Genomic DNA, 20,636 nt, shown 5'->3' on the forward strand with positions numbered 1-20,636 from the left:
CATCTCAAACTCAACCTACATTAGCTTAGACAACTCCTTCACTAATTGCATGTTAGTGGAACCAAAGATGATATCATCAACATACACTTAAACTAAAAGAAATCTTGGAGCAAGCATAAAATATTAACAATATAGAATACATGAGAAGATATTAAGAAGAGGTCACCATAAACATATTAAATGAAACACATACTGGTTATCAATTGAAATTTTGTAAATCAACACTCATAATATATATCATACATAAAGTATATCACATACCTTTGAAAAATAAACAGGAAAAAGAAAGGACTTATTTACAAAGCGAAAATTGAAACGATATTACCTCACCATACAAAGATGGAGGATGCACATGCATTCCACAAGAAAATCTCGAACGAAAGTCGGAATAAATGAAAAACGTGCCATAAAATCTTTATATATCAATGTTCTTACCACTTTTCTCTATGTCAAAGTACCCAAAAGTGTGATTAATAATGTATCCAATAATATTATTGATTTGATGATCATCCTTATGGTTGGACTTTCATTCTTGTCCTTATCATGATACCTATCTCGCTCCTCCTCAGGTTTCATTGTATTAGGTTGATAAATCCCTTATTCGATGTCCTTGAGTATGTATTTTTAAGATAAACCTACATCATGAAACGAAATACCTTTTCTGACATTTCTCGGATAGGAAACATTAACATAATCTACGTAACTTTTACCAATTAATGAACACTAGTTGTTGACTTCTTTGGTTACACAACCATTCTTCCTTGCCACAAAGTCAATGAAACAGGGAGATGTCACTCGTCATATGTCTTGTGCATCCACAAACGAGATCCCATACTCTCTTCATAGAGCCAAGACATTTATTCTGCAAGATCAAAAAAAAGTGTTTGGTACCCATTCTTCATTGTCGACCTGTTCGATGCATGTGCTAACCTGTATAGGTCATGTGTCAACACATAAAGTCGACACATCAAACAAAAATACATGCTTTAAAAATGACTTAACTGTTTCGACCTATAACCCGTATTTGTCGACTCAGAGAAAAATATTTCTTCTATGTGTCGACCTATAACATATATGTATCGACACATAGATTATTTTTCCCAAAAACTTGTTTTAATGCATGAAACCTTTTCTAACTCATTTCAAAATGTTTTTATGCTCTCCTAATGCTAAGATGCCCATTAAGACTCAAAGGATATCATCCAATATACATAAAGGCTAAAGTATCCTAGTGTTGACATCATACAAAATACATCTAATGGAAAGTGAAATTCTAGTAACAGACTATCGATGTCACACTGGATGTTATGACATCCAATTCTGCGCAGACAAGAATGATGCAGAACGTAAATGTAAAGGACAGTAAATAACACAGACAATTGTTTACCCAGTTTGGTGACAAACACACCTACGTCTAGGGGCTACCAAGCCAGGGAGGAAATCCACTATAAGCAGTATTAATTCAGGACTTAAACCAACTCTTTAATCCTATCACTTAAGACCTACCCAATGAAATTTCAATCTTAAACTAACACCAGAGTTCCTACTCACTCCCCCTCAATCACCACAGTGATTATAACCTTTAATTAGTGTAAAGTTAATGGCGAAGTTATACTTCAAACAACTCTTGATTGTGCTTACAAGCTTTAATCAAGAAACACAACACTCTCACTTAAAAGCTTAGAGTGACACAATAATTACAACTCAATGAACATCCTAGTCCAATGCGATCATCTAGGTGATAATTGCTTGGCTCACAAATACAACCTAATACAAAACACAATTAAAGTACAACAGTGAAATATGATGGCATAATAAATTCTTCACGCTTCAAACCCCTGAGTTGCTGAAAGTAGGATTGCCATCCTTTTATAATGCAGCACTTGGGCCTTGTACTTGAATTTCCTAAAATTAAGGTTAAGCAAGTTAACCTAATTTCCACATATTAGGGTGCTAACAAATAGGCTATATACTAGGCCTCTTAATTGTAACTCAGTTGTTAGTTTCCGGGATTTTAGCTCAGTTGTTAGATTCCTGAAAAATAGCCTGAGAAAAATACTGAAATAGAAAAACTAACTAGCCTACACTTTAGCATATGCTGTCAGGAATGAATGTCATAACATTCAGTTTGACGTCCAGAACATGGGCCATATGCTAGGTCTGTTATTCTCCTGAAAAACAGACTGAAATAAATACTGAACTGTAACAGAAAAACCAACCAGCCTATAATTCAGTATCTGCTGTCAAGGATGAATGTCATAACATTCAGTTTGACATTCAGACAATAGGCTATGTGTCAGGTCTGTTGTTCTCCTGAAAAACAGACTGAAATAAATACTGAGCTATAATAGAAAAACCAACTATTCTATAGTTCAGTATCTGCTGTCAGGGATGAATGTCATAACATCCAGTTTGATATTCAGTAAATCCTGTATTAGCTAATCCTGCAGCATACTACTCAAGCAATTAAATTAGTTAATACACTCAGCACACATAGAAGTTAAAAACTTCAAATAGCAGCAACACACATAGAAGTTGAACAACAGCACACTCAGCACACATAGAAGTTAAACAGCAACATACTCACACACATAGACGTTGAACAGCAACATACTCAGCACACACAGAAGTTAAACACTTCAAACAGCAACATATAATAACCTCTTGTAGAGGACCTTCAACTTCAAATAAATCTGTTCAAAAACAAATCTGTTGTCCTAGGGTACAGGTGTTACTCCCCCTTTTTGTCAAAAATGTTGCCAAGGCAACACTTAAGAATACAGACCACAACACCCAATCAGCAAAAAAAAACACATTCTTGATTTTACTTCACAGTTTCAATCAATAAGGCACACTCTTGATCTTGCTTCACAGCTTTGATCAAGTAGACCCACATCCTTGCTTCATAGCAGGTACAACCATATCAGATACCATGACTTTGTGTAAGACATCTTGAAACACTCCTGCATGAACATGTTCTTTAACTCTAGCAGGTACATAGGGTGTCTCATGTTAAGATATTCCCCTAACATCTTGTTAACACACTTGTTGCACGTGAAACAACCACGATCTGTTGACCAATCAGAGCACACTATCAATTGTTTAATAGTTTGAAATATTAAATAATGCCTTCCTAACATCCTTAGTTGCTATAATTCCTCAGAAAGGCATATTCCCAATTTTCCCCTTAAATTTTCAAACTGAGAAGCATCCAAAACTTTTGTAAATATGTTAGCAAGTTGTAGTTCAGTAGCTACATGTTCCAAGGTAATCACTTTGTCTTCCACCAGATCTCTGATGAAGTGATGTCTAATGTCAATATGTTCGGTCTTGCTGTGTTGGATAGGATTCTTTGAAATATTGATGGCACTGAGATTGTCACAGAATAATGTCATGACATTCTGAGAGACATTGTATTCAGTCAGCATCTGTTTCATCCATACCAGTTGGGAACAACTGCTTTTAGCTTCTATGTACTCAGCTTCTGCAGTGGACAATGATACACAGTTCTGTTTCTTGCTGAACCACGATATGAGATTGTTTCCCAAGAAGAAACATCCTCCTGATGTGCTTTTTCTGTCATCAACACTCCCAGCCCAATCAGCATCACAATACCCAGATAAGACAGGCTTAGAGCCATGAGAGTATAGCATACCATAATCACAAGTCCCATTGATATACTTGAGAATTCTCTTGACTTGATTTAAGTGACTCACTTTGGGTTCTGCTTGGTATCTAGCACACACACCAACTGTATAGGCAATATCAGGTCTACTGGTAGTTAGATATAGTAGACTACCTATCATGCTTCTATACAAGCATTGATCAACACTAGAAAACTCCTTCATCTTTAGTTAATTTTAAATGAGTAGGTGCCGGAGTTCTTTTGTGACTAGCATTATCCATACCAAACTTCTTAACTATGTTCTTGGCATATTTGCTTTGGGAGAGAAACATAAAATCCTCCATTTGGTTAACTTGCAGTCCAAGAAAATAAGTCAATTCCCCAACCAAAGTCATTTCAAATTCAGATTGCATCTGGTTAACAAAATGTTTCACCATTTTATCTTACATTCCACCAAAGACAATATCATCCATATATATTTAGGCAATCATGATTTTTCCAGCTTCATCCTTCACAAACAAAGTCTTATCTATCCCTCCTTTTTTGTACCCATTAGAGGTCAGAAATTCAGTCAGCCTCTCATACCAAGCTCTAGGAGATTGCTTCAACCCATACAAAGCTTTCCTCAACTTGTACACATGTTTTGGCAGGTTAGGATCACAGAACCCTTTAGGTTGTTCCACATAGACTTCTTCATTCAAGTAGCCATTTAAAAAGGCACTCTTCACATCCATTTGGAATAATTTGAACTTCAGAATGCAGGCAACTCCTAACAGCAATCTTATTGACTCAAGCCTTGCAACAGGTGCAAACGTCTCATCAAAGTCAACCCCTTCAACTTGAGTATACCCTTGTGCCACTAGTCTTACTTTATTCCTAGTGATTACTCCTTTCTCATCAGACTTGTTCTTGTAGATCCACTTGGTACCAATGATGTTAGTCCCTTCAGGTCGTGGAACTAATTCCCATACTTCATTCCTTTTGAACTGCTCCAGTTCATCTTGCGTAGCATTGATCCAATATTCGTCAGTCAGGGCTTCTTTCACATTTTTTGGTTCAACCTTGGATACAAAACAGGAATTTGAGCTATTCTCCCTTGATCTGGTAGTCACACCACTATTGGGATCCCCTATGATAAGATCCTTAGGCTGGTCTTTCTGAATCCTAATAGAAGGCACCTTGTTGGATGCATCTACCTCAAGTTCAGGAGGAGTCTCCTGTACCTCTTCAGTTTTGACTGGTATGTCTGTTGAAGTCTCAAGGAATGTTCCAGCATCCTCTATGACATTGGATCCTTCATCTTTATCATCCACAATCACATTTATGGATTCCATCAGGACATTGGTTCTGGACTTGAAAACTCTGTAAGCTCTACTGTTAGTAGAGTATCCCATGAATATACCCTCATCACTTTTGGGGTCCATTTTCCTTCTCTGTTCACAATCTGTAAGAATGTAACATTTTCTTCCAAAGATATAAAAGTACTACACCGTAGGTTTTCTGCCTTTCCATATTTCATACAGAGTGGAAGAGGTTCCCTTTCTCAAGGTAACTCTAATGTGAACATAGCAAGTTGTATTCATAGCTTCAGCCCAAAAGTGCATAGGAAGCTTCTTTGCATGAATCATAGCTCTTGCAGATTCTTGAATAGTTCTATTTTTCCTTTCAACTATTCCATTTTGCTGAGGAGTAATAGGTGAGGAAAACTCATGACTTATTCCTTCAGATGAGCAAAAATCATCAAACTTGGAGTTTTTAAACTCCTTCCCATGGTCACTCCTTATTCTGATAACACAACTATCCTTTTCCCTTTGGAGCCTGATGCACAGATCTTTGAAGTAATCAAATGCATCTGATTTTTATCTGATGAAGCTTATCCATGTGTATCTGGAATCGTCATCAACAACCACATACGCATATCTCTTCCCACAAAGACTTTCAACCTGCATAGGTCCCATTAAGTTCATTTGCAAGAGTTCCAGAGTTTTGGATGTTGTAGAATGTCCCAGCTTAGGATGTGACATCTTGGTTTGCTTGACAACCTGGAATTCTCCACAGACTCTTCCTTCATCAATAAGCAGCTTTGGGATTCCTCTAACTGCTTCCTTGGATATGATCTTCTTCATTCCTCTTAAATGAATATGTCCAAGTCGTCTATGCCACAGCCTCACCTCCTGATTTTCCTTGGCTAAGGAGCACATTGAGGAGTAGTTTGAGACTTTAGGTTCCCATAGATAGCAGTTATCTTTGGATCTGGATCCTCTCATAACTTCCTGATTATCTCCATTCATCACAACACATACTTCCTTAGAGAACTGAACATAGAAACCTTGATTACATAGATGGCTTATGCTGATAAGATTAGCAGTTAGTCCTTTTACTAACAGCATATTATTCAGTTCTGGAACTTCAGGATTGTCCAGCTTACCAACACCTTTGATTTTTCCTTTAGCTCCATCACCAAAGGTCACATAACTGGTAGTATGAGGTTGTATATCCACCAATAAGTTCTCCATACCAGTCATATGTCTTGAGCAACCACTATCAAAATACAAGTCTTCTCTGGTAGATGCCCTTAGAGCTGTGTGAGCTAATCTAGCAACCCATTGTTGTTTCTTGATGGGGGAATTATGCTTAGATGCCTTCTGCTTAGGTCTGACTTGAGGGGTCTGGTTAGGATAACCATGCAACCTATAACAGAAGGGTTTTATGTGACCAAATCTTCCACAGTAGTGGCATCTCCATCTTTGAAATTTCCTCTTCTGATGGTTGCTCCTCCTGTTTCCCTGATGTTGTGACATTGGTTGTGACTTCTGCTTGATATTTTGAACTTCATCCTTTGAGCTTTTGCGTTTAGTTGAGGATTTCTTAACAAATCCTAAACCAGACATGGTTCCTGATTTTTGTCCCACCTTTAGAATCTCTTCCAAAGTGTCAGTTCCTTTATTCAGCATTCTCATGGATTTTGTCATTTGATCTAGCTTAGAAGTCAGCACGGTTATCTCAGCATTTAGACCATCTATGACTGTCAGATGCTTCTTCTTCTCAGCTTCCAGCTCCCTGATGAATTTCTTCTGCTTTTCTCCTTGTATACACACTTCAGCACTTTTGACACATAGCTCTTTATATGAAGCAGCAAGTTCATCAATTGTAAGTTCATCTCCACTTGAGTCATCATCAGAGGCACATACACTAGTTAGTGCAGTGACATGTTTAACAGATTCTCCTTCAGATTCACTCTCAGAGTCTCCTTCAGACCAGGTGACAGATAGTCCCTTCTTTTGCATCTTAAGGAACGTAGGGCATTCAGCTCTAATGTGTCCAAAACCTTCACACCCATGACACTGGATTCCCTTGCCTTGGTTGAACTTTTCTTCAGATGTTGATCTTTTACTGATATCAGACGAAATGTTCTTGACATTTTGTCTACCTTTCTGATCAATCTTCTTTATGAACTTGTTGAACTGTCTTCCAAGCATGGCTATAGCTTCTGATATGCTTTCGTCACCTCTAATATTTCCTTCTTCTGAATCCTCTTCAGTATTTGATACAAAAGCTATGCTTTTGTTTTTCTTTTCAACATTCTCACACAGACCCATTTCAAAAGTTTGGAGAGAACCAATAAGCTCATCAACCTTCATATTGCAGATATCTTGAGCCTCTTCTATAGCAGTGAACTTCATGGCAAATCTCTTGGTCAATGATCTGAGAATATTTCTTACAAGTTTTTCTTCAGACATTTTCTCTCCTAAGCCACCAGAAGTGTTGGCAATTTCAAGAATATTCGTGTGGAAGTCATGAATAGTCTCATCCTCTTTCATCCTCAGATTTTCAAACTTGGTAGTCAGCATCTGAAGTTTAGACATCCTCACCTTGGAGGTACCTTCATGAGTTGTTTTGAGAGTATCCCAAACTTCTTTAGCTAGCTCACAGTGATGCACCAGTCTGAAGATGTTCTTATTTATCCCATTGAACAGTGCATTCAAGGCCTTAGAGTTTCCAAGGGCTAATGCATCTTGCTCTTTGTCCCACTCTTCTTCAGGAATTTGCATAATGATTCCATCTTTGCCTGTCTTCGTTGGATGTCCCCATCCTTTGTTGACATCTCTCCAGACCTTGTTGTCCAAAGACCTCAAGAAAGCTATCATACGAGGTTTCCAATCATCATAGTTAGAACCATCCAGCATGGGTAGTCTATTTGAGAATCCTACATCCTTGTCCATGGTACTAGAAAGTAACGTCCCTAGATCTCACCCTAGAATTTACAGGCAGGGTGCCCGCTCTGATACCAATTGAAATTCTAGTAACAGACCATCGATGTCACACTGGATGTTATGACATCCAATTCTGCGCAGACAAGAATGATGCAGAACGTAAATGTAAAGGACAATAAATAACACAGACAAATGTTGACCTAGTTCGGTGACAAACACACCTACGTCTGGGGGCTACCAAGCTAGGGTGGAAATCCACTATAAGCAGTATTAATTCAGGACTTAAACCAACTATTTAATCCTATCACTTAAGACCTACCCAATGCAATTTCAATCTTAAACTAAGACCAGAGTTCCTACTCACTCCCCCTCAATCACCACAGTGATTACAACCTTTAATTAGTTTAAAGTTAATGGCTGTAGCACCTAAAATTCGCACCTCCCATTTTGTATATACATTTTCATTTTAGGTCATAACATTGCATTGTCCATTGCATAATCTATCAAGTCATCAGTCAAGACTGGTCAGGAGATTCAGTTGTGCAAGCAAGCAAGTGCATTTTCCATGGAATCAAAGCCCTAGGGTTGGTACAATGAGTTCATATGATTCAAGGATCATTTTGAAGTGGTTTGGCAAAGGTTGGATGTTCAAAGCTCATCAGCTCATGATCAATTCATCTGAAACCCTAGAAAGTCAACCAAAGTCAACTGTCAGTTCAATCATGGATTTGAAGGTGGGAGATGGTTAGAGAGGCCTCATTCATGTCCATACAAGTCTCATTTGACATTTCAAACATCAACATTGAAGAATTTGAGGTCAGATCAAAACGTTCCAAAAATAGTAAGTGACCTGTAATTTGAAATTGCCAAAAATGGAAAGGTTTTCTCCTCAAGATTACATCGTCAAGAAAGCTTCAAATGAAATTTTATCCAACATGAAAGTTGAAGATATTGTTCTCCCATTTCCAAAAAGTCCAAGATCATGAATTTCTCATGTATGGTTGAAACGATATGGATCAATCATGGCCAAGTGAACTTGAACTTCAAACATGCATAACTTTCACACCAAGTGGCCAAATGAAGTAGCTCTTTTTGCAACATTTTTCTCTTGATCTCTACTATCCGAAACATGCATCACAAGCCATGCATTCTCATCACATATTTTTTTGGTTTTTCATTTGAATTTTGGAGGGAAAATTCAAATTTAAAAATAATGCATTGTTTTCACATTCTAGCATTGCATTTGGCTTCCACACAACATTTCAAGTGAATTTGATCAAAAATTCGTGTACTGTTCCATTGGTTTCATGCATAAAGGGTGAAATTGCAAATTGGCATAAACACTCTATTCTCACTAATCCAATTACAAATGGCTTAAACAGGATTAAGAACTTGATTAACACAACATATATATAGCTAAGCATAACTGTTTTTCTATTAACACAATCAGAATTCAGATCTAGATCTAGGTTCTCACACTTTTGCTCTCACTTTTTTTCTTCAATTTTCTCCAAATACATTGCATATTTCTTGATCCATTCATCATTTGGAAGAGTTATGGAGCATGTTTGAAGCAAGAACCAAAGGAATCCATGCATTTTTGAAGCAACTCGAAGCTTTGATCCATTAATGGTGAATTCTTATTGTGGCAAGATCGTGCAAGATTGAGTCTCAAACCTTCATCCATTCATCCATACAAGTGTTGTGGAGTATCTGTTTGTGCATTACAAAGCCTAAAATCATCAACTCCAGTTCTGTAGCTTCATCAAGGTCAAAAATCGCATTCTTTAATTCATGAAATTGTTATGTGCTTGTTGTAGATTGTGCATTGTTGATTAAACTGAGCTTTGTTTCACTGAATTCCATGTAGAATTGAAGTAGATATCGTGCTTTAAAGATTGACATGTGAAAATTGTTTGCCTCGATCTGTTCATGTTAGTGAGAATTAGCTTTAATCATGCTTGGATTAGTGATGTATGTTGAGAGAGGAACGCATTGATGTGATTGTTTTTAATTTCTGAGACATTTGTTCTTGGCCTGGTATGAACATGATGAACTCGTATGAATGTTGATGAAGAACACTTCCAGGCGCATGTTTGATCTGTTAGAAGCGAGTTTTTATGGTTTGCATGTGTTTTTCCAGCGTGCGTTTCTGATTGGTGCATGCAAGTACCATACACGCATGTGATTGGTTAAGCCTGGCCACGTCATTAGTGAAACGGGGCGTTTCACTCAGTAGCGCGCCTCATTTCAAATTTTTACTCAGTTCGATTCCAACCTTCGACACAAATTCAAATTGGCATTGCATTTTATTCATTTCCCTCCATTACATTCATACTATGCTCTTCATGTTTTTAATTTTTCTTTCACTTCATAAATTCATAACTAAATGAATATTGATCCGAATAATGTGGGAATTTTTGCATCAGATCACATTTTGTTTCTAGTTTTTTTGGTGATTTTTCCAGAAATTGTGCTTGGATGAAAACTAATTGGTGCTAGGGATTGTGAACATACATGTTTTTTGTACCTTGCTTGCCATATCTCTTGTGAAATGATGAGTTTTAATCCAATGCCTATGAAATTTTGCATGCTTAAACTAGACTTCATGCTGGATATTTTAGTGTTGAGTTTGCAATTTTATCATGTGCCATTGCTGAGTTATGATCTTGTGAATGTAGGGGTGACAATGCGTGTCACACCTTGGCTTGCTCAAATTGATTAATTGATTTGCCATGCCAAATAAATTCCAAATGATGTGATTTTTTGTTTGATGTTTCTTATGGATGTTGTGATTGATCATGCATTTTCTTGGAATTTTTGGATTCATTTCTGATTTGTTTGAGATTTTTCATTCTGGGTGGACATTTGTGCACTTTTGGATAGTCTTGAATTTCAATCATTTGTGAAATGCTTGTGCTTTATCATATGAATGTGAAATTTTGAACATTGTTTCTAGACATGTTGAAGTTTGTTTTGGCTTTGATTGGAGGTATTTATCATGTTTCATTTCTGTTTTAGGCTTGTGCTAAGTTGATGTGCCAAGTTGTGTCCTATTTGAGCTTGTTTTAATTGCCTTGCCTTATGGAATTTTATTACCATGCTTAATCTGGTCCAATTCCCCTAATATTTGTTGTGTTGATCATGTTGTATGTTCTGTTTAGCCATGAATTTTCTTGAGATTAATTGAATCATTTTTTAATTAATGTGCATTTGTTCATTCTGTTGTCTCAATCTGCTTTCAACTTGCATACCTTACCATGATTGGTTTATGAATTGAATTTGGTAAATGATATTGACATCAGACCTTTTAGATTATGTTCTTAATTGATTAAGGTTGATTCATGTCAATTTTCATGTTCTGTTTTGGATTTTTTCTCCATCCTTGACCCTAGGCCTTGTCCTAGTGGTTTGCCTCTCATGTTTGAGCTTTGTTTTCAGGTTAAGAAGCACATGGCCTTGATTGGATTGATTCACTTGCTTGAGTTGACTAATTGGTTAATGTTGACTAATCTTGAGTTGTTTTGTAGGTGGATTTTAGCTCATTTGAGTTTGAGCTTGTGCCTTGCACATTGTTGCCTTGCTTGTTTGACTATGTCTGCTGACTGTTGACTATTGGTTGTCTGTTTGACTTTTTTGACTTGTATACTGATTGAGTTAGATTTTTTTCAGGTACATTAGTTGCTTAAGTTCTTTTGAACTTGCTTTTGCTTTTGCTTGGTTGCTTAAGCATTGAGGTATAATTTCTCTGACTTCATGTAGTCTAGAAGACCTGTCCTGTTACTTGGGCAGGCACCTGTCTGAAGCCCTCCTTAAGAGGCAATGCTTGTGTTTGTTTATCTTTGTGCCAAGCAGGAAAAGACCTCTATGAGGCGATTGGCAGATAAAAGAGATGTGCAATCCATCTCCTGCTATTCAGTGAGTCATTCACTTTGCTCACACAACTTGTGTTGATGCATTGTGGATAATAACCCAAGATCTATGTTGAGTCAGTCATGTGTGGATAGAAGAGTTCCTACTTTCTGAACTCCCACACTTTCATTTGTCTGAAGCCCTCCCAGGCCAGGGATAAGAGCTGTGAAGTCTTATCTTCACTTCCCATTTCATCTGCTTCACCCTAACTCTCAATGTTAGGGTTAAGAGCTAACATCACCCTGTTACAGTGGCTTGTTTGTCGGGGTTGACATGACCCCTTGACTAAAGCCTAGCCTTGTTTGAGCCCCTCCGTTTGTATATAGTGTGTGTGCCTGCTTTGTGCTTCTGTATGACTGTTTGTGCTGTTTAGGATAGCTTGCTCCCTGTGCAAGTTAGATAGAAACTTCAACCTAGGACCATGGTGAATTTACATGATAACTATTAGGCTCGAGTTAGTCTCCCTTCTAGTTTGTCATTTCCCAGTCTCTGGTTAGGTTAGAAGTTCTTTCCCTGCGTATGGGGAACTACGTCGCCCTGATCCTCATACCAGATGAGGTACGTAGGCAGGAGATGAGCTGATCTCTCCGGGCGCCCTTTTGTTTTGTTTGTGTGAGTTGTTTCTCCTTTTCTGGTTGGAGTCTGACGTAAGTCCAGCGATTGGCAGTCGGTTTCCTGTGTCTTGTTTGCTTGTTGGAGTCTGACGTAAGTCCAGCGATTGGCAGTTGGTTTCCTGTGTGTGTGTTTGTTGGTTCGAAGTCTGATGTAAGTCCAGCGATTGGCATTCGGTTTCCATGTTTGCCGTTTTGTGTGGAGTCTGACGTAAGTCCAGCGATTGGCAGTCGGTTTCCTGTGTGGTTTTGTTTGGCGTGCGTTAGCCGAGCTACGAGTGCTCTGATTCTTCTCTAGTCAGAGAAGATACGTATGCATAGGATGCGACATCCTAACGAGCACGTTTCCCCCTTTCCCGAACTACGTCGACTATGATGTCTGTGCCTGACAGACTACGTAGGCCCAGGATGCGATATCCTGCCGAGTTAGTTTCTTTTGTTTTCTGTGTCTCCTTTCAGCCTCGTGTGCAGTTTGTGAGCAGTTTTTAGCAACCTTTATCCTTCCTTTTGTGCGTGGATCCCGTCGAGTACGACGGATGCGTAGGGGTGCTAATACCTTCCCTTCGCATAACCGACTCCCGGTCCCATCTCTCTCTGGTCGTGAGACCATGTCTTTTCCAGGTTTACTTCGAGCGTTTCCTTTCCCTCCTTTGGGATAAATAACGCACGGTGGCGGCTCTGTTGTTTTGTTTTCCCGCCGATTTTTCGCGTAATGCGACAATGACGAAGTTATACTTCAAACAACTCTTGATTGTGCTTACAAGCTTTAATCAAGAAACACGACACTCTCACTTAAAAGCTTAGAGTGACACAACAATTACAACTCAATGAACACCCTAGTCCAATGTGATCATCTAGGTGATAATTGCTTGGCTCACAAATACAACCTAATACAAAACACAATTAAAGTACAACAGTGAAATATGATGGTATAATAAATTCTTCACGCTTCAAACCCCTGAGTTGCTGAAAGTAGGATTGCTATCCTTTTATAATGCAACACTTGGGCCTTGTACTTGAATTTCCTAAAATTAAGGTTAAGCAAGTTAACCTAATTTCCACATATTAGGGTGCTAACAAATAGGTTATATACTAGGCCTCTTAATTGTAGCTCAGTTGTTAGTTTCTTGGATTTTAGCTCAGCTGTTAGATTCCTGAAAAATAGCCTGAGAAAAATACTGAAACAGAAAAACAAACTAGCCTACACTTTAGCATATGCTGTCAGGAATGAATGTCATCACATTCAGTTTGACGTCTAGAACATAGGCCATATGCTAAGTCTGTTATTCTCCTGAAAAACAGACTGAAATAAATACTGAACTGTAATAGAAAAACCAACCAACCTATAATTCAGTATCTACTGTCAAGGATGAATGTCATAACATTCAGTTTGACATTCAGACAATAGGCTATGTGCCAGGTCTGTTATTCTCCTGAAAAACAGACTGAAATAAATACTGAGCTATAACAGAAAAACCAACTATTCTATAGTTCAGTATCTGCTGTCAGGGATGAATGTCATAACATCCAGTTTGACATTCAGTAAATCATGTATTAGCTAATCCTGCAGCATACTACTCAAGCATGTCATGACATCAGTCAAGACATCAGAGTACAGTTAGTGTTTTAACACAAAATGCAGCCAATCAAAACATCTACAGAAAGCTGCACTCACGCAAAAAACAGAAAAATCATCAATAAACACTTATGTATGCCTGTCAAGCATGTCAACAAAAAAGGATGGCATGCATCTCTAAAATGTGGTAGGGGCGTTGCACAACCCAAATTGCATCCTTCTGTAGGCAAAGATATTGTATAAGCATGTGATTGTTGTTTTCTCTTGATCCATATGGGCCACTGCAATTTGATTTTCTATCTCGAGTACCCATCAAGAAAACAATAGTACTCATGATCGGCGAGCCTCTCCAACATTTTATCAATGAAAGAGAGAGTAAAATGATCTTTCTTTGTTGTGGTGTTGAGTCTTCTGTAATAAATACACACTCTCCATCAAATCATTGTTCGAGTGGGAATTAATTCGTCTTTATCATTCATTATCACTGTTGTTCCTCCCTTCTTTAGTACAACATGCACGAGACTCATCCATGAACTGTCAGATATGGGATAAATCAAACATGTATCTAGCAGTTTCACAACTTCCTTGTGAACTACTTATTTCATTAATGTAGTTAATTTTCTTTGGGGTTGCACTACTATTTTGTGATCATCTTTCATCAATATTTTGTGCATGCAAATTGTTGGGCTGATCCCTTTTGAGTCTCTGATAGTCTATCCAATGGCACTCTTCTATTTCTTGAGTACACGTACCAATTTCTCCTCTTCTTTCTCTTTTACACCATAATTAATTTTGGTTGGGCATTTCTTTTCAGTGTTCAAGAAAGATATTTGAGAATTTCAGATAATTGCTTTAACTCTACCCCCTTTTCTGAATCTTTCTTCTCTTCCAATGAATGTGGTGGTTTTAAAATTTCCCCAAAGTGTGGTATAGATCTAATCTAGTGAGGTTGTTCTTCCATCATAGCTATAACTTCCTTTTCTTTGTCATCCTCATTATCTTTAATCTCTTAGGTTAATAAGCTACATACTCGTTCTAATGACAACTTAGGTGTTTGCCTCTGGATAGATTGAGCAATTACAATAGCCAACACTTTCATGGTATAATTGGTTCCAACATCATCTTTGTGTCTCATAGTGTTTCAGACATCGATTTTTAATTCTATCATAGAATTTCATAGTCATTGTTATCTCCTCTATGTCTATCATAGAATGTTTAGTCTCTAAAAATGGCCTTCCTAAGATGAGTGGGATTTCTTCATCTTCACGCATCTCTTGAATCACAAAATTAACATGAAATACAATTTTATCTATCTTCACCAAAACATCTTCAACTATTCCGTACGATCTTTTCATTGAGTGGTCTATAAAATGAAGTGTCATTCTGGAATCTTGAATAGTGACAATGCCTAGTTTCTTATAAATTGGTAGAAGCATAAGACTCACACTATCTCCCAAATCAATAAGTGCCTTCTTGAATTTTCTATCTCTAATAGTGCATGGAATGGTGACAAAACCCTAATCTTTCTTCTTCACAGGATTTTTCATACCTTGTAAGTTTGCACTACACATTTTAGTTATAAGGATCGATTTTGTGTTTGTTGTGCGTTTCTTGGAGATTGTATCTTTCATGAACTTGGCATATCTTGGAGTTTGCTCCAGTGCCTCAGAAAAAGGTATGTTTATCTCAAGCTTTTTGAACATTTCTAAAAATTTCTCAAAGTTTTTCTCATGTTGATCCATCTTCTTTTCTCTCTAAGGATATAGGAGTCTGATGAAGGGTCTTGGCACTTTTTGTTTACTACTTTCAACCACTTTAGGGGAAGAATCCTCTTCAAACTTTTTCTGACTTTCTTTGATTTCAAGATCTACCTCTAAGAGATGGTCTTCTACAACCAATTTTTCCGACTCTTTTTTTTTTAATTTTGTATTCTCAGTTTTATTTGCATATCTTCTTATCATAACACTCACATTATTATGTTCTCTCGAATTTGTCATTGTTGCACTAGGAAGGGTACCTTGCACTTGAGAGACTAGCTATTGTGATATTTAACCCATTTGAACTTCCAGGTCTTAATGGAAATTGTAGTGTTCCTTTGTTTGTTTCTTGTTTTTTCTTGAAATTGGGAATTTTGAGCAACCATCTTTTGAATAGCTATTTCTCAATCTACCTTCCTTGGAGCTTGTTGTTGATACTATTGTGGAAACTGATTTTGGAAGTTTTGTTGAGGTTGGTAATGTTGTTGATGCTGACATTGAACTAGACCCTAATTTTGACATTCCCTTGTTGATCTTTCTAGGTGAAGTTTAATGATTATTCTAACCTGGATGGTATTTATTAGAACAGGGATTGTTCTATTTGAGATAATTCACTTCTTCACTTTGTTGCGTATGAGCTACACATTACATACAAAGTGAGGACCACCATAAATTTCCCAACTAACATCCTGGACCGGTTGAACCTTATCCACTTGTTGAGTACTTACATTCATTACCTTAAGTCTTCTTTCAACTTCAGTTGCAACTTGATCTTCCATTTTTATAATCTAAGTTGCTAGTTTCAAATTAACCACCCCTTATGGCTTGCTTGTGCACCTATCATACAACTCTAGATGTTCATTTGTAGCCATGGGTTAAATGATCTTATTAATACCAATGGCTTTTGTAAAGTTTGATTAGCCACCAACACTTGTATCAATATGTTGTTTAGTCTTTAATCTGAGATCATTAACAAACATTTGCATATATTCAGTTTGATCTAGATTGTGAGTAGGACAAGCAATAAGAAGCCTCTTGAATCTTTTATATGAATCACCTAGTGATTCACCCTCTTTTTGTTTAAGGTTGAGGATGTTATATCTTTTTCTGAGGAAACCTGAAGCATTGAAGTATTCATTCATAAAACTTGTCTCTAATTCTTCCCAATTTATAATACTTCCAACAGGAAGTGAGTAAAACCATTATTCGACATCTCCAGCTAAAGTAAACGAAAACATTCTCAACCTTTTACTTTCTTCAGTGTGCCCATCTATCTTTAGAGTAATACTCATAGTCAAAAACCTTTTCAGATGTTTATTTGCATCGTCATTGATTTTTCCTATGAAAAGTATCTTTTCGAGTTAATGGTAAGTGATTGGGTACAACTGAAAGTTTGGAACATTCACTGGTTGGTTGACTATAATTAACCAACCACCCAGGGCGTTTGATCATCCATAATCCCCAAGAAGTCTTTCTTGTTGATTCTCAACCATAAACAATGTTTCTACTTCTCTGTATGATTTGTATATTGAAATTCTAGTAACAGACTATCGATGTCACACTGGATGTTATGACATCCAATTTTGTGCAGACAGGTAATGTATGCAGAAAGTAAATGTAAAAAGCAGTAAATGACATAGAGAATTGTTTACCCTGTTCGGTGACAAACACACCTACTTTGGGGGCTACCAAGCCAGGGAGGAAATCCACTATAAGAGGTATTAATTCAGGACTTAAACCACCGGTTTAATCCTATCACTTAAGACCTACCCAATGCAATTTCAATCTAAACTAAGACCTGAGTACCTACTCATTCCCCCTCAATCATAGCAGTGATTACAACCATTAAGAATTTTAAAGTCAGTGGTGAAGATATACTTCAAACAACTCTTGATTATTCTTAAAAGCTTTAATCAAGAAACACAGCAATCACGCTTCAAAGCTTAGAGTGACACAACAATTACAACTCAATAAACACCCTAGTCCAATGCAATCATCTAGGTGATAATTTATTGGCTCACAAGTAAAACCTAATTCAAGACACAATGAAAGTACAACAATGATATATAATAATATATTGAATTCTTCATGCTTCAAATCGCTGAATTGCTGAAAGTAGGATTGCCATCCTTTTATAATGCAGTACTTGGGCCTTGAACTTGAATTTCATAAAACTAGGGTTAAGCAAGTTAACCTAATTTCCACACATTAGGGTGCTAACAAATAGGCTATATGCTAGGTCTGTTAATTTTAGCACAGCTATTAGTTTCCTGAAAATCAGCCTGAGATAAATACTGAAACATAACAGAAAAATTAGCCTATACTTTAGCATCTGCTGTCAGGGATGAATGTCATAACATTCAGTTTGACATCCAGAAAATGCTGTCATGAATGAATGTCATAACATTCAGTTTGACATCTAGTAAATCATGTATTAGCTAATCCTGCAGCATATTACTTAAGCATGTCATGACATCAGTCAAGACATCTAAGTACAGTAAGTGTTTTAACATAAAATGCAGCCATTCAAAAACATCTACAAACTCCCCCTTTGGCAAATTTTTGGCTAAAACAACTTGGCATCACAACAGAGTTCACAGCGGCAGAAAGCACACATCCATGGAGAGAATCAAATTAGCTAATACACTTAGCAAACATTGAAGTTAAACTTCAATCAGCAGCAACACAAGAGAAGATCAAGCAGAGAGCAAACAACAACATAACCTCTTGTTTAGAGGACCTTCAACTTCAAAGAAATCTGTTGTCCTGGGGCACAAGTGTTACTCCCCCTTTTTGTCAAAAATGTTGCCAAAGCAACACTTAATATTACAGACCCAAAAAAATAAAAATACAAGCAATTATCAGAAACATAAGAAATGTTCTAGTCATCTGACTCAGAGTCAGCATCATCATCTGTGCCATCATCAGGATTGGCATCTGCTTCTCCCTCTTCACCTTGGCTTTCAGCTTCTTTTGCAACAGCAGCAGTTTCACCAAATTCTCCACCATCAGCTAGCACATCACCTTCAGTCATCTCCAAAGAGCTAATCAATTTTTCCAACTTCAGCTTCCTTGCCTCTAATTCCCTGCAGGTTTCTTTGAGTATTGCAATGACAGCAGCTTTACCTGGCTGATTGCTTACACGTGATGTCTCACCTGATGTCATGACAATGTCAGGGACATGGGTACCTAGGAACATCTTATGATTGAAAGACATACGGCTGTCTCTTTTCTTCACAGAATCATTCTCAGTTAAGATGTTTGGAAACTGATTCAAAACAATACCACAAATGAGAGAAGGAGAGGCTATAGGATCCTTCACACTGAAGCTTCTTGCATGCTTCAAAGTTTGATCAAAAATATAGGAGCCATAGTCAAATTTGGCTTTGGTTCCAACAACATATATAAACTTTCCAAGCATTACAGCAACTGTAGATTTATGATTGGTGGGCACCCAGTTAGCAGCTCCAATCTTGTGCAGCATTGTATACTTGACACTCAGTGTACTTGCCACCAATTTTCCTTTGAGAGGCCACTTCCTTACCTGATTAGCAGTGATGACTTGACAGATTTTGTTGTCAGTCACCTCAAGCTCAGGTTGAGCTTCATCAGGCTTTCCCAAATACTTGTTGATCACTGATGGAGAGAAATTTACACACTTGCCTCTCACATACACTTTCCTGAATTCCTTAGACTTTCCATCAACACATTCTTCAGACAAATTAACAATAAATTCCTTTACCAACATCTCATAGCACTTTGAAAACTGAGTCACAGTCTTCGTTAAACCAACCTCTTGAATAAGATCCATAAGATCCTTACAGTCTAGGACATTCTGAGCTAATTCCCTTTCCAAAGCCAACCTCTTCTGATAAACATATTTCCACCTGTTTACACTTGAAGCAAAATGAAAAGATATGTTGTAAATTGGTACCTCGGGAACACTAGCTGCAAACTTGCTAGTGGTTGGCTTCCTCTTTGACAGAATGTCAGAGACATTACAAGGAACATCTGAGTCAGACTCAACAACAACAAACTTGGTCTTCTTTTTCTTGGGCACCACTTTTCTCCAAGATTTGGTTGGACCATGAACTTTCCTCTTGAGGGAACGCTCGACTGCCACCGTTGTCTTGGAAGAGGTTGGAACATCAATCTTCTTTCTGGGGGACCTTTGAGCCACAATTTTCTTTTCACTCCTAGTCCTAACCCTTTTGGCTATGCTAGGGAGGACAGAGGACAACAACTCATTATCAGAAAATTCCTCCAGGTCTACTATTTCAGCCTCACAGTTAGGGTTGTCACTGACATCATGAGTGACATGAACTTCCTCACCAACCACATTATCTAAGGGTTTGTCAACATTTGACTCCTTATGGGCATCAGTTTGCTCAACATCATCAGAGATATTCTTTCCTAAAGACTCATTATTTTCTTGATCAGAAACACTATTAGGTTCAATAGTGTTTAAGGGAATGGAAACCCCAGGGACCTCATGATTTCCAGACAGTATTCTAGTCACTATAGTGGCAAAGGCATTGTGAACATACCTGGAACCTTTTTTGGTTCGTTCCTCGAGAACGATGGATGATGAGAAGCCTGATACAATTTCTTTAGGTCTTCTTGCATGTGGGGTATTCACAGAGTCAGCAACAGGATCTTCTCTGTTAGGGTTGCTTGGTTCAGCGCTAGGAGGACAAGGCATGTTCTTGGAAGGAGAAGAGTTGGATTGTTGAGACATATGAGTATCTTAGAGACGAAATGAAAAATTTCTCTGAGAGGATGCTTGCGTGAATGGAAGTTGAAAGAGTGGAAGAAGTAACGCTTGTTGCAAGTGAAATAACTATTATCTGTTGACCAATCAGAGCACACTTTCAATTGTTTAATAATTTGAAATATTAAACAGTAAATTGTTTAATAATTGCTATAATTCCTCAGAAAGAC

At 37.6% G+C, this 20,636-nt stretch overlaps 1 protein-coding gene across 1 annotated transcript; it reads right to left on the reverse strand.

The window, feature by feature from the left end:
- Positions 1 to 18,576: 18,576 nt before the first annotated feature.
- Positions 18,577 to 20,433, reverse strand: LOC127137275 (uncharacterized). Its single transcript, XM_051063746.1, has 2 exons — positions 19,282 to 20,433; positions 18,577 to 19,239 (listed from the first exon to the last, which is right to left on the reverse strand). Exons 1-2 carry the CDS (start codon positions 20,431 to 20,433, stop codon positions 18,577 to 18,579), a joined length of 1,815 nt encoding a protein of 604 aa, XP_050919703.1.
- Between the last annotated feature and the right edge of the window lie 203 nt (positions 20,434 to 20,636).

This window comes from Lathyrus oleraceus, chromosome 4 (genome assembly GCF_024323335.1).
Source record: "Lathyrus oleraceus cultivar Zhongwan6 chromosome 4, CAAS_Psat_ZW6_1.0, whole genome shotgun sequence".
NCBI classification, from domain to species: domain Eukaryota; kingdom Viridiplantae; phylum Streptophyta; class Magnoliopsida; order Fabales; family Fabaceae; genus Lathyrus; species Lathyrus oleraceus.